Source organism: Mytilus edulis, chromosome 14 (assembly GCF_963676685.1).
Source record: "Mytilus edulis chromosome 14, xbMytEdul2.2, whole genome shotgun sequence".
Taxonomy (NCBI): domain Eukaryota; kingdom Metazoa; phylum Mollusca; class Bivalvia; order Mytilida; family Mytilidae; genus Mytilus; species Mytilus edulis.
The window spans coordinates 30,516,211-30,539,352 of NC_092357.1; the positions used below are offsets into that span (position 1 = coordinate 30,516,211).

Here is a 23,142-nt window from a genome sequence, read left to right on the forward strand (position 1 = left end):
ATGGCATTGGGGACCAATGACCTTGACAAAGGTCAAAAGGTCAAAGGTCAAGGTCATGTCTCAGATAGCGAATTTAGTGTTTTTAACCTTATTTAAAGGATTTTTAGTGTGTTTTCGAGCTTTTTAAGGTTGACCTTGACCTTTTCAATACATTCTACGTCTGTTGGAACATGTATTTTACATTAAAAAAGGAAAGACCTCTCAATTGTTCAAGAACAATTGACAGTTTAATTATTATTATTATTATTATTCTTTTTGTTCCGCCAAACTTTGACGAAGTTAGCCTCCGTAACCGTAAGACGTGTTGCTTTCATGTTCACACTTTGTATCGGTGTCATGAATACCTATCCGGAACTCACCCTGTGAGTCGAAATATTTTGTCGGTTCGGAGTAATCCCTCCGAAACCCAAAAACCTTGTTATCGTTCCAACACCGTAACCGTAATAGGTAGAAAAAAAACAAAGGGTGAAATTTGTTCAGGACCAGACCCTGGTTCTTCATTACATTTGGATCGAAAAGATTCAACGACTCATTGGTAGGGTTATGCCCCTATGAAAATTAACCGGTGTCGGTTGACCACCAAAACTCAGAAACTGTAAGTCGTAGACACCTAGGATCTTCACCAATCATCATCAATTTATGTATCTTTGAAAAATACCTCAAGGTCAAATTTGTATGTTGACCTTGACCTTTGACCTAACACCTTGTTATGGGATAATCTCAGAAACCATTATACTTACAGAAGTTTTAAATAGTGGAAAATGTTTGGGTCATTACGGCACAACTTTGTTACATTTTGACCGAAGAGATTTGACCTTTTTTTAAGGGGCATAACACCTGTTTTAGGTTTCTGGAAAGACAAAATCATCTTTTACTATATAACCAAAGGTCCTAGACCCATGGGGTCTTCGGCAATGACATTGGGGACTAATGACCTTGACAAAGGTCAAAAGGTCAAAGGTCAAGGTCATGTCCCATATAGCGAATTTGGTGTTTTTAACCTTATTTAAAGGTTTTTCAGTGTGTTTTAAAGCTTTTCAATACATTCTACGTCTGTTTGAACATGTATTTTACATTACAAAAGGAAAGACCTCTCAATTGTTCAAGAACAATTGACAGTTTAATTCTTCTTCTTCTTCTTCTTCTTCTTCCGCCGCTTTAAAAAATGAACTTGTCCGCAGCGTTTCTCCAAAACCGCTTGTCAGATTGACTTAGGATTTCATAAAATGGTAGACTAATATGTCTAGGTGAGCCATCAATCTTTCGTTTGTGCATTGGGGTCTATTAAGAGGTGTTTTGGGGGGTAGAAAGCAGGGAGGGTTTTACTATAGAACCCTATGGGATTTTATTTTCAAAATTTTTTAAATGAATATAACTTGAAAACTATAAGTGATAGATACATGCAGTCTTCAGAAATGATTATAGGACAATAAAATAAATCACATGAAATATAGGGGGATGCCCTGGGGGGTCATCCCCACCCCCTTCAATTTGAGAATGTGCTATTATCTTGTAAACGGTCCAGATCCCCACCCCTAAACCATATATATTCTTGTAGGGGACAATAAAACAAATCAAATGAAATAAAAGGGAAGTCCCTAGGGGGTCACCCCACCCCCTCTTGTTGGAAAACTTGTAAATGGTCCAGATCCCCACCCCTAAACCATATATATTCTTGTAGGGGACAATAAAACAAATCAAATGAAATAAAAGGGAAGTCCCTAGGGGGTCACCCCACCCCCTCTTGTTTGAAAACTTTGTAAACGGTCCAGATCCCCACCCCTAAACCATATATATTCTTGTATGGGACAATGAAACAAATCACATGTAATTAGATGGAAGTTCCTGGGGGTCACCCCCACCCCGTTCAATTTGAGAATGTACTATTATCTTGTAAACAGTCCAGATCCCCACCCCTTAACCATATATATTCTTGTAGGGGACAATAAAACAAATCAAATGAAATAAATGGGAAGTCCCTAGGGGGTCACCCCACCCCCTCTTGTTTGAAAACTTGTAAACGGTCCAGATCCCCACCCCTAAACCATATATATTCTTGTAGGGGACAATAAAACAAATCAAATGAAATAAAAGGGAAGTCCCTAGGGCGTCACCCCAACCCCTCTTGTTTGAAAACTTGAAAACTGTCCAGATCCCCACCCCTAAACCATATATATTCTTGTATGGGACAATAAAACGAATCACATAAAATTAGATGGAAGTTCCTGGGGGTCACCCCCACCCCGTTCAATTTGAGAATGTACTATTATCTTGTAAACGGTCCAGATCCCCACCCCTAAACCATATATTTTCTTGTAGGGGACAATAAAACAAATCAAATGAAATGTAGGTAAAGTCCCTGGGGGTCACCACCACCCCCTCCTGTTTGAAAACTTGTAAATGGTGGAGATCCCTACTCGTAAGCCATATATATTCTTGTATGGGACAAAAAATCAAATCAAATGAACATGGGACCATATGAATGGGGAGTTATCGGAGCTTTGTTTGGGAGACTTCGTAACAGCATCCTGTTACAATTACTTCTTGTTATTTTTATTATTCTTCCTCTTCTTCTTCTTCCGCCACTTTAAAAATGAACTTGTCCGCAGCGGTTCTCCTAAACGGCTTGTCAGATTTACTTAGGATTTTACAATATGTTAGACTAATATGTCTAGGTGAGCCATCAATGTTTCATTTGTGCATTGGGGTCTATTAAGGGGTATTTTTGGGGGTAGAAAGGAGGGAGGGGTTTACTATAGAACCCTATGGGATTTTATTTTCTAAAATTTTCAAATGAATATAACTTAAAAACTGTAAGTGATAGATATATGCAGTCTTCAGAAATGATTATAGGACAATAAAACAAATCACATGAAATATAGGGGGAGTCCCTGGGGGGTCATCCCCACCCCCTTCAATTTGAGAATATGCTTTTATCTTGTAAACGGTCCAGATCCCCACCCCTAAACCATATATATTCTTGAATGGGACGTTAAAACAAATCAAATGAAATTAAAGGGAAGTCCCCGGGGGTCATCCCCACCCTGTTCAATTTGAGAATGTGCTATTATCTTGTAAACAGTCCAGATCCCCACCCCTAAACCATATATATTCTTGTAGGGGACAATAAAACAAATGAAATGAAATAAAAGTGATGTCCCTAGGGGCTCACCCCACCCCCTCTTGTTTGAAAACTTGTAAACGGTCAACATCCCCACCCCTAAACCATATATATTCTTGTATGGGACAATAAAACTAATCAAATGAAATTAAATGGAAGTTCCTGGGGGTCACCCCCACCCCGTTCAATTTGAGAATGTACTATTATCTTGTAAACGGTCCAGATCCCCACCCCTAAACCATATATATTCTTGTAGGAGACAATAAAACAAATGAAATGAAATAAAAGGGAAGTCCCGAGGGAGTCACCCCACCCCCTCTTGTTTGAAAACTTTGTAAACGGTCAACATCCCCACCCCTAAACCATATATATACTTGTATGGGACAATAAAGCTAATCAAATGAAATTAAAGGGAAGTTCCTGGGGGTTGCCCCCACCCCGTTCAATTTGAGAATGTGCTATTATCTTGTAAATGGTCCAGATCCCTACCCCTAAACCATATTTATTCTTGTAGGGGACAATAAAACAAATGAAATGAAATAAAAGGGAAGTCCCGAGGGGGTCACCCCACCCCCTCTTGTTTGAAAACTTGTAAACAGTCAACATCCCCACCCCTAAACCACATATATTCTTGTATGGGACAATAAAACAAATCAAATGAAATGTAGGTAAAGTCTCTGAGGGTTACCACCACCCCCACCTGTTTGAATACTTGTAAATGGTGGAGATCCCCACCCGTAAGCCATATATATTCTTGTATTGGACAAAAAAATCAAATCAAATGAACATGGGACCATATAAATGGCGAGTTATGGGAGCTTTGTTTGGGAGACTTCGTAACAGCATCCTGTTACAATTACTTCTTGTTATCATTGAGATTGCAATTTTATGTCCGTAATAAAGATTGAGATGGTACTTTTCTGTCAGTTATTATATATCATTGAGATTGCAATTTTATGTCTGCTATAAAGATTGAGATGGTACTTTTCTGTCAGTAATTAACATTGAGATTTTAGGTTTCTATCAGTAAATAGAATTGATATGTTGTCCAATCTTTGTGAGAGGACTGTGGACAAATAGTCTGTATTGCAATCACATTGGATTTCCACAGTTCATTAATTTGTGAACATTGTGTGTTTATTCTTTCAGAAAGATTACAGGGGATTCTAGAGGACCCTGAGTTAGCTTCTGATGTAAGACGAGATATAGAAGACTACATGAAACGTATGGAATCAAAGATGAATGTCAACATGGAAGTTTGGAATGAGAGAATGAGGAACTTAGAGGAGGAACGCAAACAAATACATCAGAATATATGGAAATTGTAAGTAAATTGATTCAACCCTTTTGATTGATTGTTTGTTGGTTGGTTGCTTAAAGTCCAAAACCACTTTTGAAAAGTTTTATTTGATATTAAAGAAAAGCTTATCCTAGAAATTGAATATTTAAAAATAGCGAACAACACATTAATTCACTAATGCAGATAGTGCATGACTTCACTATTACTATTATTTGGTCAGCTGAGGAGTTTTTTTTAAATTTATTTATAATTTTTAACCATAAACTTATGCTTGTTTTAGTATAAGAAAATACATAATATTAAATTAAGAATATCCAAAGTTTAAACTTTTTGACAGAGAGTAATATTTATTACATGGAAATAATTTTTCAGATTTAATGAAGTGTTAGCAGAAACTGGTGTCCTACTGGTGCATCCTCTCTTCCAAAGGAACAAAGTAACTGGACAGGTCTACAGTCAGATGGCTCAAACCATTAAACGTGATGCTTTAAAGAAACTTTTAAGAAAACGTCAGAGAATGACAAACTTACTTAAATTACCTCCAGTGTGTGTTGGTAGCAGTATGGTGTCCAAGCTTCAACCTCAGCCGCCACCTTGGAAAGGGGTAAACAAGATTTGCTTCATATATATTTAAAAAACAATTTAAACAATTGAAAAATTTTGTCAGATTTAGTTTATATCAGGTCAAAGATATTAGCTCAATATTTAGAAATTATAGGTTCAACAAGTTGTGAGGGAAAAATGATGGATTAATGTTGAAAAAACAAATTTTTTTGGGTAAGAATTTGAAAAAAATGTGGTTTAAAATTTAATGAATTTAGTTGATTTATCTATTTAGTTACAAAGTGTTTATCACATTTAATATATTTTCAAAATTTATATTTGAACATCTAAATTTGTCCATCAATTTTCCATCAAATTAACCAAAATTTTATACTTTATAAATGTTATAAATATTTATTTTTTTCAAAAAAGGGAAAATTATATGATCTTTCTTATATTATAGGTTGGACAGGGTGATAATCCTCCTGCTAAGGTGAACACGCCCTATACTCAACACTATGATGTCAACAAGTCAAGAATAGATGCTGAAAGGTACGTGTCAATGTATGTAGAAGCTGGGATGTGGTTTATCACTCACTACTTCCAGCTTTCAATACTGCAGAATTTGCAATGATTAACACACATAAAAATCTGCTGAATGCAAATTTGGGGCAATTGATTTGTGGCAAATAATTCGTGGCAGTTGATTTTTGAGGAATGATTTTTGGTAATTAATTTGTGGCAATTGATTGCTGGCCAATAATTTGTGGCAAATGATTTGAATGGCAATCAGTAATATAGATCCTATTGTATCTGCTATTGTGGTTGCTAGTGTATAATGACTGTAGGGTGCTCTTCAAAAGAGGGTCTAGACATGGTATCATCTTCTTACCAGTTTATCTAGACCAAAGTTATGTCTGAACCTGCCTGTTATGACAAAGGTGCCAATCAAAATGCCTGGATCAAATAATAAAAAGTTATCTTTTAAGAACTGAAGCTACTAAATACAACTATGCAGTGGCAGATCCAGGGGGATGGGGGAGGGGTTGGAACCCCCCATTTTTTTGGGACGATCAATGCATTTGAGTATATAGTTGGAATTCCCCCTTTACTCTGGGTAAGAACCCCCTTTCTCCTTTTTAAAATGTCTGGACTACCCTTGCTACTGTAAATTCAGAGATAATTTTGTGATGTCTCACATTTTCAACCATTGTTCAACAGTCACAATAATAAATGGTGCATTTATAGTAATTTTATCAAGTTTCGTATTGTTTGTCTCTCTTTTTGGGGTAAGTCACAACTTTAACAGGCAGATATGAAAAATGACTTGAATATAAAACTGTGAATATAAATCGCTGATAAATTAGCTGAAAAGTAATAAATGAATAATGTATCTGCGAAAAAAGGTGGGTAGTTTTCTTTCAAAAATTGAATCACTTTGACAAATATCAGCACATACAGCACAAGTGATTCCAGTAGAAATGATTCTCTTTGAGTATAATGTGGGAAGGGGAAAGCTACATTTGAAATAAATTAACTTCTTTTGTTTTTCTTCCAGAGTACTTAAAGATGAAGATAAAGGCAGACATCCTTATCCTTTAGCAAAGATACAGAAATACTTCATTAATCCTAGTAAAACGTCAGTTCGCACATAGTTGTTAATGGATGCTTATAAAATGGTGATAATAAAGGCAGGCATCCTTATTCCTTTAATAGGGCACCTTTTGATGCAACCCCCTTTACTCCATAATGACGCCTTTTGATGCCTGTATAGTTATTCATTGACACTTATGAAATGGTGACAATAAAGGCAGGCATCCTTATTCCTTTAATATGAAATGGTGACAATAAAGGCAGGCATCCTTATTCCTTTAATATGAAATGGTGACAATAAAGGCAGGCATCCTTATTTCTTTAATAGGAAGATACAGAAATACTTCCTTAACCCTAGTAAAACATCAGTTCGCACATAGTTATTCATGGACACTTATGAAATGGTGACAATAAAGGCAGGCATCCTTATTCCTTTAATATGAAATGGTGACAATAAAGGCAGGCATCCTTATTCCTTTAATATGAAATGGTGACAATAAAGGCAGGCATCCTTATTTCTTTAATAGGAAGATACAGAAATACTTCCTTAACCCTAGTAAAACATCAGTTCGCACATAGTTATTCATGGACACTTATGAAATGGTGACAATAAAGGCAGGCATCCTTATTCCTTAAACCGTTTCCTCCATAATGACACCTTTTGACGCCACCCCCTTTACTCCATAATGACGCCTTTTGACGCCTGTATAGTACCTCAGTTGAAATGCTTTGACTACAAAATGTTTGCATCAGACTTAAAAAAAAATAAAGGAGATTCATGAGAATTATCTGACTTGAATTTCATTGATGAAATATTGGTTTTCACAATGCATTAACACTTTAAAACTGATGATTTTTTTTAACTGAAAAAATCCTATGCGAATCAAGTATATTAAAAAAAAAATCCATGGAGGAAAGGGTTAATAGGAAGATACAGAAATACTTCCTTAACACTAGTTAAAGGACACTCTGCACATAATTGTTCGTGGATGTTTATAAAATGGTGACGAATAAAGAAATTAAAACCATTTTTGCTGCTCTGATTGCATTTATAAGTGATTTTAAATGTGTACACATATGAATCTATTAAAGATAAAAATCTTTTTCATACTAAGGCAGATTAATAATTCAGTGCTTCAACCATAACACAGAATCCTTTGCATTAGTTTCTTTACCTATAAAAAGTAACATTGAATAAATTATCTTTTTGATTTAGATTCTTTGATAAATGACAGCTATTTTGAGAATGTTCTAGAGGACATTAAAAATTAAGATATTTTTTTGATATTTTATTGTGTTCAAAAAATTGCCAAAGGATACAATTAAGTTTTGCAAAACATAAAGTTTTATTTAAATGCAGCGTTTCCTGAAATTGTAATGATTGATCTCTGACATGTATATCCATTGTTCCAAATTTGCAATTATAAATGGAAGCAAAATTTAGAAATATATACTGTATTGTTATTATGTAATCTGTTTTCTTTTTTAATGTAATACATTTTATTGCATATATTGCTACCTATACCATGCATTTATTGATGCATACATATTTAATTGTTATACAATATTGTTACTTTTTTATTTAAATGATAGCTTTTTTTTTATTATGGAACTGAAATTATATGCGACAAAAGGTGCTGAATAATGTCTATACTTGTGCAATGATTTAAAAAATTATATTTATTTATTATACATGTTGTTTGTTAAATATATATTTTGTACACTTTTTAACTTTACATTGCCTTAAACTGCATTATTAAAATATTTTTTTTAACACAAGTGTTTTGTTAATTTATGGTTCATTGAAACCTGACATAGAAGAACCCTGCCTAACCAGACACTTTTTTTTTTGAAAGTCCATTTATACATGCATGTAACAACTTACTTCAAAAAACATATTTAAAGAAATTCTATCAATTGAAAAAAATATTTTGGATCTATTTTGAATAGAAAATCATTTGAAATCTTAATTTTAATCCCATATGGCAATGTCTTAAAGAACATACATGTACATGTAAAGAACTCTTATTTGAATTATACATAAAAAAATATATAGCATTCATTTGGATTAAGTCTTAGTCATAAAATAGATAATAAGGTTTAAATTGCTGAAGATGAGTGATGGCATAGACAAGGAGTTTACGTAAATTGTAGTAGCTGTCCTCAAAATAAGGGATCCCTTTAGATGTATGTAATCAGTATTTTTGAATGTAAAGAGTGTCTGGCAGTTAGGTTTCTATAATAATAATAATAATAATAATAATACTAAATTCTTTATTTAAAGAGGGTAAACACAGTTAGTTACAATTACTTCTCTAATTTTTGTGCTATTTTCACATTTCCTGACCGGTGTGAGAAAAATATTTCTTCTCACTAGTGAAAAATCTGTTCTCTGCAAATGATTGGTTGAAATTTAATTGTGACGTTAAACTTTCTTGTTTTCATCTGAATTATCTTATTGTGACGTCATGAAAAAAGGCGACCTGTCATGCCTGATGACGTCACATCAAAAGTACACAACTTTCCTCAAATCTTTGAAAAGGAAGGATGAAAATCATAAGAGATACAGATTCCACCCCTGTAACTCGTGTATTACAATATTTCTCAACTCTCAACAGTTAAATTAAATTTATTTAAAAAGCTCAGCAAGCTCACGCTTTAAATATTAAAATTTAACTGTCTCGAGTGGAGAAATATCGTAATACACTTGTTGCAGTCGTGGAATCTATATTTATCCTCCCTGTGGCCCTCATATGCAATACAAGTAGTGAAAAAATAGTGAATTTACTTTCACAGTCATAGACATAGTGAATTAACTTTCAATTCAATGGAAATTATCTGGCTTATTATATTATAGTCCAGGTTCCAGGTACCCTTGATAACTATTTGTGGTACTGTATTTCTGTATGTCACAATGTCACTATGTAGCAAGGACATTATCTTTGTTGTTTTTTGTGAAAAGGTTTGATCAATTCAACCTAGTTATGAGGAACACTTGTTTGAATAAAGTTCAACTTAGATGCAAACTTCCATCAGTCTGAGAATGAGGGTGCTGTTCATATTGTTCTTTAAAATGGCTTTTCCATTTAAATGTATGTGGGGGGGGGGGGGGGGGGGGGGGGGGGTTAGGAAGAAAGGAAAGTTTGATTATTGAATGTGGGTCATTGTGGGTCATTGGTCTTTTTTAAGTAATATGTGTCTATTACCATTTTGCAAAATATCTTTAAAAATATGGTTCTTGGTTGTAGGGGTATTTTGAAAATCCCTTACTTTCCTCCCACATACACTTTAATAGAATATCCCTAATGTATAACTCAACTATTTGATTGCTTTTGGTACAATTTCCAGATTTGTTATTTTTTTTTGTGTCGGACTTCTTTTGCATTTGTAATGTTGAATACTATTTATAGCTGACTTTGAGGTATGGTGTTATCTCTTTGTTGGAAACCGTGCCACAACCTATAGCTGCTAATTTCTGTGTCATTAAGTCACCTGTGGAAAGTAGTCTTATTGGCATCATGCCACATCTTCTTATATTTATCAGTTATAATGACTGAGGAAGAATATCAGATATGACACTTGTGTTATAATTTCCAATCAGCTCATCATGGTGACCGTAAAATTTCTTGAGTGATGACCTTAATTTGATTGATTCATTACCCTGTCTTAGCAACTTTTGAGAAAGCTGTATTCCTCGTTCAACAAAATCAGCGTACTTTCAGCTAGTTCTAGTGTAACATATCAATTGAGACACATATACTCCATATGGTGGTGCGGCTGGGATGTTGCTACACAGAAATGGAAAGATGAATATAGGAGAATTAAAATCAATTATTCAACCTTGTTACCAGAAACAAAGCTATGAAGAAAGTTCGACTTAGATATGAAAACTTCCATCTTCACATGGTTCCTTATGATGTTTAACCCATATATTGACCAGATTTTTATACAAGTTCGAAACAGTTTTAGTTCTAATTTCTGTGTCAGACTTTTTTGCATTGGTAATGTTTAATACTAAGAAAATGTTTTAGTTTGTTTAAATGCTAAATAGATATATATTTGTAAGGAAGTGAGTAATAGTACAGCTAGGTCAGATGTGTATAAATTGTAAGACTGCCACCTATACAGTATCGGTATTCTCATTGTTGAAATCTGTACGGTTGCCTGAAATTGCTTACATCCACTTCATTATCACTTCGGTGGATAGTTGTCGCATTGGCAATCATACCACATCTCCTTATTTTTATATGTTTACTGTTACCAGCAGTAAAGCCTAGAGTTTGTTTATATAAAAATTTATTGCAAAATGGAAAATATCTTATTTTAGATCTTATAAACAAAAGCTGTTTCTAATGATTTACTATCATCACTTTCAATGCTTGTTCCACCAGATACTATCATAATTCCTGTTTCCCTGTTGATGTCTATTGCCCAAGGATCTCTGATTCCGTCAGCCTCTGATAGTATTGATTTACAGGTTTTATCATCTGATGATACTACTACGACTCTCTTCTTCTTGTACTCAGAAACTATATAAACAAATCCTTGTTTGTCTAATGTTATTCCTTGTGGATAGACAATATCATCGTGCTTAAATGTCCAGAGAGTTTCTCCAGTACTTTTATAGCAGCAGACTTTATTTTCCCAAAAGAGGGTTCCATAGATATTTCCTTTGAATAATGCAACACTGTTTGCCTTAACTCCTTCTAAGATTTTATGTGACATATCATTCAGATTTACTATTGTACTTTTCTCCATACTGCTAATGACCAAGATTTGACCATCACTTGCTACTGAAAAACAAAGGTGAGGAAGGATGATTGATTTAAATACTTTATTTTTTTCTACATCCACTAATGCTGTCTGATTTTGTAGTTCTAATGCAACAGCAACTGTATTATTTCTAACGAAGCAACTATCGTATGATTCTCCTGTAAATTGCACTGATTTTCTCATAAACATGCCATCATTACTGTACAGCAGCAGGCGACTTTTATCATAGTCGGTTCCCAGAATTAGATATTTACCATCAGGTAATATTCTACAGGCTTTTATAGTACAAGACCTCATATCTTGTGGAAGTATCAGCTGTCTTAAAAAGGACGGCTTGGTTTGTTCAATTGTAGGAATAGTTTGAACCAGGTACTGTGCTTGATCTTTTCTTCCTGCCTTTAGTTTAAAAGTAAATGGGCGGGTATTGATATTGACATCTCCGAATAATTTAACATCTTTTAAAATTGATTGAAGTTCAGAAGAGATGGTAAGTTCTAGGTTAACTTCATCCAATTGGCCTCCAATTTTTAAATCTTCTAAGTGTTTTGCTGCTTCAGATGTTGTTTTTTTCAATTTCTCTCAGACCAACGTACATTTGTAGCTCAGTTGCATATTGTGTTATCTTTGAAAATTCGCTTTGTAATTGGCTTATCTGATTGTCTCGTGTTTCCAATTGTTGTAGTAGAGTGTTCATCTGAGATTTCAGCTTTGATTGCTTTGATTCAAGGTCACCAAGAATTTTTTTTTTCTAATTTGTTTAAGAAATTATCTATCGACTTCCTCATAGATCGAACTTGTTCAGCAGCTTTTGTTTTCTGAATATTATTTGTATTAATCCTACTGTTTAAATGTTTTATAATCTCCTCTAAGTTTTCTTTTATATTTTTTAAATCTTTTTTAAAAAGTTGGAGAGAGGCAGAAGATTTTACTTGCTTTAGGACATCTATCAGCGGTTTCATTTCTTTACATTTTTTGTGTTTATCTGTGATGCATATAACACAACAGGGACAGTCATGGAAAGAACAGTACAGTTCATACTTCTTCTTGTGATAGCTGCACTGGCTACTTATTTCTTGCATAAATTTGGGTAGATCATGGTAGTCTTTTGTAGACATTGTATTGTGGACTTTAGACATTCTCAACTTCTTGTGATGTTTTTCACAATCTGTACAAAGGAACACCTCACATTCTATGCACCAAGTGACAGCTTCTGTAGATGTTCCATCATCTTTACAGAGTGTGCAGCAGTCCCTATCTGATGAGGCCATATTCTCTCTTTATTTCTGAAATTTTAATGATTTTGAAAAATTAAGATAACCATGCAATGAAACTTGTACATGTAACAATAATCATTTGACCAAGAGGGAAAACATGATGAAATGTGGTAACATAATACATGTGTATACAACAAATAAAGCTTGACTTTTAGAATTTAAGACTTATAATGGCTATATTCAGACTCATGATTATAAAATTTGACATGCTATATTTTGATACAAACCATGTAAACGTATGTATCCTTTGATTAATGTATCCTTATAAATATAAAGATAAGAAGATTTGGTATAATCACTAATGAGACAACTCTCCTCCAGAGACCAAATAATATAGCAGTTAACCAGGCTATAGGTCAGTCACCATATATATGGCCTTAAACAATGAGATTTTTGTATATTATTAAGATTAATAAGATTTTTGAATCTTGTCTTTATTAGGGGTAACTTTTTACATCTCTTTTTTGTTTTGGATGAATTACAACATAATTATAAAATATGTATAGTGCTATACAATAATAAACGCTTATAGTCCAAGACTATTCTTGGTCAATAGTTCAATGTTTATATTTCATAAGGGGATTTTTTTCTCACAGTTACACAGAATCAGTTGGATAGGCATATAGTTATTCATCCTAAAGAGTTTTCACTGCGCTGGCTGTTTGTACATATATTGATGGTGTGCATGTGGTCAGGGTTTTGAATTTTAATAATATTTGCTCATCTGGGAAAACGTTGAACTTTGTCATTTTAGGGTATATATAAGCGGTTAATGTTAATAGTTATTTTAAAATAATACTTTGCATCTGCCGGGACATCAGTTGTGTCTCAATCCCTGACAATAATATCTCAAAGAAAGTTATGCATTGACTTTGTTATAATACAGTTACTTTAGAGTGCAGGGGGCATCACTTTGTCTAGTTTCTAGTATTATAAGTCTAAGGAACATGATATAATTATAAGTTAAAGTTAACTTTTTTATTTCTCTTCGATATTTATATTTTTGTGTGTAGCACCAATCTGCTAAGTGGGGCCCTACAAGTTTCAAACTGATTTTACAGTTCTTAAGCCGTTCCATAAAACTTCTGTCCCAAGAGGTGGTTGAGCATTCTGAAACATCACCACACACACATGATGCAAAGTAGGAGCCTGATATTAAGTGTTTATAATTGTCATTGAATGCAGTCTTTTATTTGAAGTAACAGTTATTGTTTGAAGCATACATCAGCAATGTTCTCATTTGACTTGTTTTACATTTTGTTTTGACAGGGTTTATAGCGTAAATACTTAAACTGTATAGGTTTTGGTAATCATTGATGGCCATATGATGCTCTTGATTCAGGGTATGGCACTCAACTGCTTTAACCTTATAAATGTATTTAAAAAAAAATTGACAGCAAATTTAACTAATTACTGTAATTTTAATATATAGCAATTAATAAAGGTTCATTACTTAATGACAGCAAAAGTGAAAGTGAATAATATTATCTTACTCCAGAATAGTTTTTACTATTTTTGCAATATCAGGAACCAGATAATGGCTCCTATGTGTGACACCTCTTCTTTCAAAGGAAGAAATGAGAGTGATATATTGACATAGGATTAGTTTCCCCATAATTTTAATGAAAGTACATTAATTTTACAGTTGAATGCATATTACTATACCACCACTGGGTAATTATTCTCTTTAAAAAAGGATTAACACAAATCAACTTTTGTTTTTGAATTTCACCATTTAATTTTTTAAGGACTCGTCTGGACTTGATTTAGAGATTGATATATTCAGGTTACAGACATTTGCTTTTCTGTGATTTAAGATCAAATTTTATCCTGCAGAAGCACTTGTTTGTGATGTTGGATTGCTGTCTCATTTTTTTATACCCATAATCTTAAAATATTCTTACCCCTTGATTTCTGGTGCTCTAGAAAAGGAATTTCGACAGGGAAGTAAAATGTCCAAAAACTAGTACACTTATTGTTACCTAGCTAGTATATAGATTCAAATGAAAGGTTAACTTTTGAATGAATCGTTGGATACATTCCAATTCAGAATATTTTTAGACTGCATTTAATTTAAAGATTTTTTAAGGTTAACTTATTGTTATATTATGATAACATCTAGTGACAAAGAGTCATTCATAACTACAGTGCATATCGAAACAATACTAAGTTGATATTTACTTTGAATTTTGTTTGAAAATTATTGGCCTAGCTATATTGATATGGACTTATATTTAGGTCAGTAATATGCAGTTTGAAGTTTTCATTCAATTTATTGTGACAAGATCTATGAATTAGTCAAACCTGATTGAATTTGACAGTCTATTCTTTCTACAGTTACTGCCCTTTAATGGTGATTTAATTTCTCAATTTTAACAAAAAAATAGCAGGACAAGATCTACATATCATAACTCTATGGTCGGGTTGTTGACGCTTTGAAACATTCCCCATTTCCTTTCTCAATTTTATTAAACATTACCAAAATTGTCAGTTGATTCCCTATTGAGATTTATTTCCCTTTAATGGAGCTTTTTACGCTCTTTATTTTTTTTTTTTTTTTTTTAGCTCACCTGGCACAAAGGTGAAACTACTGGGCCAAATTTAACCAAACTTGGCCACAATCAACATTGGAGTATCTAGTTTAAAAATGTGTCCGATGACCCGGCCAACCAACCAAGATGGCCGCCATGGCTAAAAATAGAACATAGGGGGTAAAATGTGGATTTGGGCTTATATCTCTGAAACCAAAGCATTTAGAAACTAAAGCAAATTTGACATGGGTTAAAATTGTTTATAAGATCTATCTGACCTGAAATTTTTATACAAATCAGACAGCCCGCTGTTGGGTTGCTGCCCCTGAAAAAGTAATTTTAAGGCAATTTTGCAGGTTTTGGTTATTATTTTGAATAATATTATAGATAGAGATAAACTGAAAACAGCAATTATGTTCAGCAAAGTAAGAGCTACAAATAAATCAACACCACAGAAATTGTCACTTGATCTTTTAAGGAGTTATTGCCCTTTATAGTCAATTTTTAACCATTTTTCTAAAATTTTAGTATTCTTTTACAAAAATCTTCTCCTTTGAAACTACTGGGCTAACTTTAACAAAACTTATCCACAATCATCATTGGGGTATCTAGTTTAAAAAATGTGTCCAATGATCCAGCCAACCAACCAAGATGGGCGCCATGGCTAAAATATTTGCAGTTTTTTGTTAATATCTTCAATATTATTTTAGATAGATAAACTGTAAACAGCAATAATGTATAACAAAGTAAGATCTATAAATAAGTCAACTTTACCAAAACGATCAATTGACCTGTTAGGGAGTTATTGCTCTTTATAGTAAATTTTAAACAATTTTATACAAACGCTAAAATTGGAGAAAAAAAAATGGTATGACTAGGGTATATGATGTATTTCTGTATCTTTGCTAAAGGATAAGGATGCCTGCCTTTATGTTCATCTTTAAGTATTCTGAAACAACCAAAAGTAAAAGGAAACTTGCTAAAAATTTCTATAAATTCGTCATTTATTATTGTGACTGTTGAACAAGGGTTGAAAATGTGAGAAGGACATCACAAAACAGATTTAACACATGATAGCCAAGTTGAAAAATTTTCGTCACATTTTTCTCAGGAACTACAATACAAGGATTTCTGAAATTTGGTTTCAGGATTTATATAAGTCAGCTATACCGTGTGATGCGTTTTCACTCGACAACTTCCTGTTTACCGAACACTTGCATATTTTTACACTATTAATATTATCCACTTGCGGCGGGGGTATCATCAGTGAGCAGTAGCTCGCAGTTTCACTTGTTTTACACTTTTTAAAAGAGGGACGAAAGATACCAAAGGGACAGTCAAACTCATAAATCTAAAACAAACTGACAACGCCATGGCTATAAATGAAAAAGACAAACAGAAAAACAATAGTACACACGACACAACATTTAACTTTTACATTGACTAAATATGCATAATTAAAATAGTTTTGATGACACAAAAAGTATTTCTTTTATATATTATACAATGCATGTATAGGTACATTGATATATGGCAAAGCACAACACAGACTATACTAGACCCCCGACTTCACTTGGATACCAGTTTTTATTCCAAGTTTATTAATCTATGTATCAAAAAGTAAAATCTCAAACAATACCGAACTCCAGGGAAAACTCAAAACGGTGAGTCCCCAATCAAATAACAAAACCAAAAGCCCACCAAACAAATAGATACCAACTGTCATATTCTGGAATTAGTACAGGAACTTTCTTATGTAGAAAATGGTGGATTAAACCTGATCTTATAGCTAGCTAAACTTTTCGCTTGTATGGCAGTTTCATCAAATTCAAAAATCTTTTTATACCATCATCAGTATATGTTTCATCAGTCCTTCAAGCATTCCAGATAGTAAAGTTTCACTGTATATAATTGTCTTGCAAGTCATAGGCATTGGTAATCATGAACAATTATGAGATTGACATGGTTGTATACAAGAATGTTGACCAATATTCACAGGCCAATGGCTGTACAGTAATAAACATAAGAAAAGTTGTAGACACTCTATATCATGATTGGCAATGTAAACCATAGAAGTAGAAGAGAATGCAAATTTGTATGCCTCCGATGTATGTCCCATAATTGATTTCTGTTCTCTAATTTGAGTTTGCCTGAACTAATTTTTATGAAACTTTACACAATGCTTCTTACCACATAACACAGTTTGCTCAAACCAAACATTATGAAACCTATACACAATACTTATTACCACAGAGCACACATCAAGTACAATTATGGGTTCTTATCATTCTGATATGTTATGTCCCATTATGATGTTAAATACAAGCGGGTGTAAACTATCATCTGTGTCCATAGGGACACACTCTTCATTTATCTAATATGTATCTGTACTCATACATAGGGGAAGATATTGATTGTTAGTGATAAATGCCAATCTTATAAATTAGCACACACGGCTATGTCATGGTAGCTAATTTTTTTTTAATAGAGGAAGCCTTAACCATGAACTTGGGTAGAATAAACTGTTATCACAGAGATATGTCTCACCTCTTTGTAATTTGAATTATGCAAATGTTGAAATCAAAATAGCAATACTTTAACATCTTACACAAGTTATGCAAATATTCAAAGTCAATGAACCAATGGCAATTCATTCCCTGAAATTAATCCCAGTCAACCCTTTTAACAAAATCTACAACTGCATACCGAATACCATTGACTTATTATAAGTCGTTCCCAAACCTAAATACAAACATTAACTTGTAAACTATGTAAAAGTTTCAAAGTCAATAAACCATGAAGAGGGGTGGTCCTATATAATTTCCATGGAAACAATACTTACAAATGCCAATAAATTTGCATACCCTAATATCATTGACTTAACATAAGCAGTTCATCTTAAACTGATCTAATCACAAACTAATACATTTAAACTAAAATAAGTTTCAAGTCATTAGACGGTGACTGAGGGGTGATGCAAAATATTCTTCATGGAAATGAGATGTGCCAATGCTCATACAACTGAATATGAAGTAACATTGGCCTACCACTAATGGTACCCCTTGAACTCACTTAATCACAAACTAATACTTGATAACTTAGAAAAATTTTCAAAGTCAATAGACCATGACTAAGGGGTTGGAGCCAAATTATCTCCATGGAAATGAGATATGCCAATGCAGCTGCATACCAAATGTCATTGACCTACCACTTGTGGTTTCCCATAAACTGACCTAATCACAAACTAATACATGTAAAATAAGCAAAAGTTTCGGAGTCAATAGACAATGACTGAGGGGGCAGGGCCCAATAATCTCCATGGAAATGAAATGTGCCAATGCTTATGCAACTGCATAGCAAATATGATGGACCTACCACTTGTGGTTCACTATAAACTAGACCTAATCACAAACTAATACATTGTTGACGCAGCCGCTGCCGGAAACAGCATACCTATGTCTCGCTTTTTGACTCTGTCAAGGCCAGACAAAACTGGCAGTTTAGTCAAACCTACATTGTTCAAGACGGTTTAAACTAACCTTTGTGTTCACATTTTAGTGATAACTGTAGATGGAGTGATGGACTTCTTAGTCTAGTTTATTACTGCAGACAGTGAATTATCAAACATACACATGGATGAGATACAAACCGTGGGCAAGTCCTGTTATAGAGGCTATACAGGAAGAAGTCCGGGACATTTGGACTGCCATTGAAAAATGAGAATATATGGGATACAGACACAAACATATTGACAAAAGATAATTATTAAGTTACATTTTCAAGTTAATGAAAAGTACAAGGTAACACCAATGTTCGATACATGTACAAATTAAACCTACTCTAAAGCAATCTTCCTGAATATGCATTTAACTTAGGTATAGAACCACTAATTCAGGCCTGGTCGGAAAGAACATGCAAGAAAGTAGTACATATTTGAAACAAAAAAGTTCCTACGCATAGCTATATCTTTGTCAATAGTGGGAATATTTGGGTAGTTTTTGTATCAAATGAAAGCTTGGGGACTTGGGATCACTGTAGAACCCTTGTTAAGTTTTACTTGAATAAAAAAGAAGTATAGGAAATTTTAATAGGAGGGAACATTTGGCCTGTTGTTCAGATCTGAAGGTCCTGTTTTTGTACTATCAAACTTCCAGGAACCAGTACGCTTTAATATGCAATTAAAGGTATGTTGATACTTTCAGCACAAGTCAGGATAAGGTACAGTTTTGACATGAAATAACTGGCACTTTATTTGAACTACAGAAAAAGTAGCCATAAATGCTTGAAATTGCAGAATTAAACATAGAAAGCATTGGGGCTATGAATTAATGGTTTTATACCTAATAGCATTGGATGTTAAACAGCCACCCATTCATCAATCCATCTTCACCTGAAAACATTTACTGGAATTGGTTTTGCTCATTGTTAAAAGCCATATGTTGAGTAACCTGAAATTGTTGTATAATCTTATCTTTTGGTTTTAAACAAGTTTTTATAATGAACATTATACCACATCTTCTTAAACAGTAGTAAATTATGTGTAGATTTCAACAGAGAATAAAAATCTGGACTCTTTTTAGACATATTTTATTGATTTAAATCAATTCATTGACTACATAATTATGTTACAACACATTGTAAATTAGGTAGGTACCAGTCTAATTGTAAATTACCTTGATAATACTCTAAAGGACCACACGGAATGAATATGTAATGATTAACATTGTGAGACAATCTGATTGAAGTGCACATTTAGTGTTGACGCTTCTCTCTGTTCTGAAGATCTTTTCAATGTTGTCTTGATTTACCCTTAGGAAAAATATTTTTAAAATTTCGAGGCAGGAAATTGATTCTGCAATGATCATCAAAACAGAAAGTAGAAGGTGAGCATGGACCCAAAATCTGTATTTCAATCATAATGCTCATGTGACAGTCATGTGATCGTAACTTTTTAGAAATCTGATATAACAGATTATTCCATATTGGTATTATTTTAGTAGGTTTCTCTATATGAATTGGATTTTGAATAAAAAAAGAATATTCACCTGAGAAAGTGTTATTCACAGTGCTAAACGTCACTCGCTTTTATATGCAACGTTATGGTAAAATATTTCATGTAAAATTTGTTTTGGTATATGTTTGTCATTAAATAAATTTTCTTCTCTCGGAATATGGAATAAAACAATTACTGTCTTTTGTTTTGGTAAATATGGGGTTTAATTGACTTTTCCAAAAGTCAATAAAACCATATATTTATCTCATCAAATTAGCAATTGTATATGATCACATGATTGTTAAAACTTTGTCAAGATATCCATGGAACTATGTGTTTCCCATTAATTGCTATAGTCGAAGAAAAGTGTAATGTTGACTTCCAAAAACTAGAGGCTCTAAAGAGCCTGTGTCGCTCACCTTGGTATATGTGAATATTAAACAAAGGACGCAGATAAATTCATGAAAAATTGTGTTTTAGTGATGGTGAAGTGTTTGTACATCTTACTTTACTGAACATTCTTGCTGCTTACAATTATCTTTATCTATAATGAACTTGGCCAAGTAGTTTCAGTGGAAAATGTTAGTAAAAATTTACAAATTTTATGAAAATTTAAAAAAAAAATTGACTATAAAGGACAATAACTCCTTAGGGGGTCAATTGACCATTTCAGTCACGTTGACTTATTTGTAAATCTTACTTTTCTGAACATTATTGCTGTTTACAGATTATCTCTATCTATAATAGTATTCAAGATAATAACAAAAAACAGCAAAATTTCCTTAAAATTACCAATTCAGGGGCAGCAACCTAACAACCAGTTGTCCAATTCATCTGAAAATTTTAGAGCAGATAGATCTGGACTTGATAAACAATTTTTTCCACTGTCAGATTTGCTCTAAATGCTTTGGTTTTTAAGTTATAAGCCCAAAACTGCATTTTACCCCTATGTTCTATTTTTAGCCATGGCGGCCATCTTGGTTCGTTGGCTGGGTCACTGGACACATTTTTAAACTAGATACCCCAATGATGATTGTGGCCAAGTTTGCTTTTATTTGGCCCAGTAGTTTCAGAGGAGAAGATTTTTGTAAAATATAACTAAGATTTACGAAAAAAATGGTTAAAAATTGACTATAAAGGACAATAACTCCTAAAGGGGTCAACTGACCATTTTGGACCTGTTGACTTATTTGTAAATCTTACTTTGCTAAACATTTTTTCTATTTACAGTTTATCTCTATCTATAATAATATTCAAGAAAATAACCAAAAATAGCAAAAATTTCCTTAAAAATACCAATTCAGGGGCAGCAACCTAACAAAGGGTTGTCCGATTCATCTAAAAATTTCAGGACAGTTAGATCTTGACCTAATAAACAACTTTCATCCTGTCAGATTTGCTCTAATTGCTTTGGTTTTTGAGTTATAAGCCAAAAACTGCATTTTACCCCTATGTTCTATTTTTAGCCATGGCGGCCATCTTGGTTTGTTGTGCGGGTCACCAGACACAATTTTTAAACTAAATACCCTAATTATGATTTTGGCCATATTTGGTTAAATTTGGCCCAGTAGTTTCAGAGGAGAAGATTTTTGTAAAAGATAACTAAGATTTACGAAAAATGGTTAAAAATTGACTATAAAGGGCAATAACTCCTAAAGGGGTCAACTGACCATTTTGGACCTGTTGACTTATTTGTAATTCTTACTTTGTTTAACATTTTTTCTATTTACAGTTTATCTCTATCTATAATAATATTCAAGATAATAACCAAAAACAGCAAAAATTTTCTTAAAATTACCAATTCAGGGGCAGCAACCTAACAACGGGTTGTCCGATTCATCTGAAAATTTCAGGGCAGTTAGATCTTGACCTGATAAACAATTTTACCTCATGTCAGATTTGCTCTAAATGCTTTGGTTTTTGAGTTATAAGCCAAAAACTGCATTTTACCCCCATGTTCTATTTTTAGCCATGGCGGCCATCTTGGTTGGTTGGCGGGGTCACCGAACACAATTTTTAAACTAGATACCCCAATGATGATTGTAACCAAGTTTGGTTGAAATTAGCCCAGTAGTTTCAGAGGAGAAGATTTTTGTAAAAGTTAACGACGGACGACGACGACGACGGACGACGGACGCCGGACGCCAAGTGATGGGAAAAGCTCACTTGGCCCTTCGGGCCAGGTGAGCTAATGAAGTCCATTTATAAAAACATACATCCATAAATTCAGATGGTATTTCTTGATTGCAAGAACATTATAACCACAACACTGCAAAGGATGAAATGTAGGAGATCTTTATATCTGGATTCTGCTTCTTTTGTTTATCAAACAAATATATAAATCTGAATTTAGAACATGAACTTAAGAATCAGTCCTGTAAATTCAAAAATTATTGCGAAAAATGCGACAGGGTTATAATCACAATTATTTACACTCGCATTTATTTGAATTCAACAGGATTTTTCTCAATATCACAAAAATTACAATTGCATTCTAGTTTTAAATGTTAAAATCGCAATAACAAACGCTCGCAATAATTTCTGAATTTACAGTATATAAGCATATTTTGAATGAATATCTAAATGTATAGGTAGACATTTATGAATTGATATATAATACAATATTCAAGAGTTTATAGAATCATATTCAAAACAGTGTAGCTGTGGCCATTGATTGACAACCTTAAATTATCCCATTGACTGGGGCAGATTAGGTGAACGTGTGTCTGTAACGACAACTGCTCACTTCTTACTTATTATAGAATTTAAACTGTGGGGTCACCAAAGGTTCGAAAAATTAATCAGGAATAACTTTATGTTTTGATTTATATTATTGATATAAATCAAAACATCGTGTTATTCCTGATTAGTTTTTCTAATTTCTTTATTTAGGTGTTGAGAACCTTTTGTGGCCCCACAGTTTAACTGCCTTTAACAAGTACATAGTGAGCAGCGGTTGATACAGACAAACGTTCACATAATCTGCCCCAGTCAATGGGATAATTTAAGGTTGT

General features: G+C 33.4%; 3 protein-coding genes across 4 annotated transcripts in view; 1 reads left to right on the forward strand and 2 right to left on the reverse strand.

Moving 5' to 3' along the window:
* The window catches only part of LOC139503924 (uncharacterized), an 88,684-nt gene extending 81,836 nt beyond the window's left edge, over positions 1-6,848 (forward strand). Inside the window, exons 27-31 of one of the 2 annotated variants that reach the window (XM_071293943.1) lie at positions 4,271-4,445; positions 4,794-5,025; positions 5,428-5,516; positions 6,523-6,615; positions 6,735-6,848. In XM_071293943.1, the coding sequence (XP_071150044.1) occupies positions 4,271-4,445; positions 4,794-5,025; positions 5,428-5,516; positions 6,523-6,615; positions 6,735-6,738 (593 nt within the window). In that variant the 3' untranslated portion in view covers positions 6,739-6,848. Of the gene's footprint in view, positions 1-4,270; positions 4,446-4,793; positions 5,026-5,427; positions 5,517-6,522; positions 6,676-6,734 lie in introns of those variants that run through there. The other variant, XM_071293944.1, reaches the window with a different exon arrangement.
* A 3,994-nt stretch (positions 6,849-10,842) lies between these two features.
* LOC139502910 (uncharacterized) lies at positions 10,843-14,614 on the reverse strand. Its single transcript, XM_071292577.1, has 2 exons — positions 14,509-14,614; positions 10,843-12,613 (listed from the first exon to the last, which is right to left on the reverse strand). Exon 2 carries the CDS (start codon positions 11,625-11,627, stop codon positions 10,881-10,883), a length of 747 nt encoding a protein of 248 aa, XP_071148678.1. The 5' UTR covers positions 11,628-12,613; positions 14,509-14,614; the 3' UTR covers positions 10,843-10,880.
* Positions 12,059-12,598, reverse strand: LOC139504106 (transcription intermediary factor 1-alpha-like). The gene has a single exon (XM_071294167.1). It carries the CDS (start codon positions 12,596-12,598, stop codon positions 12,059-12,061), a length of 540 nt encoding a protein of 179 aa, XP_071150268.1.
* Positions 14,615-23,142: the final 8,528 nt, after the last annotated feature.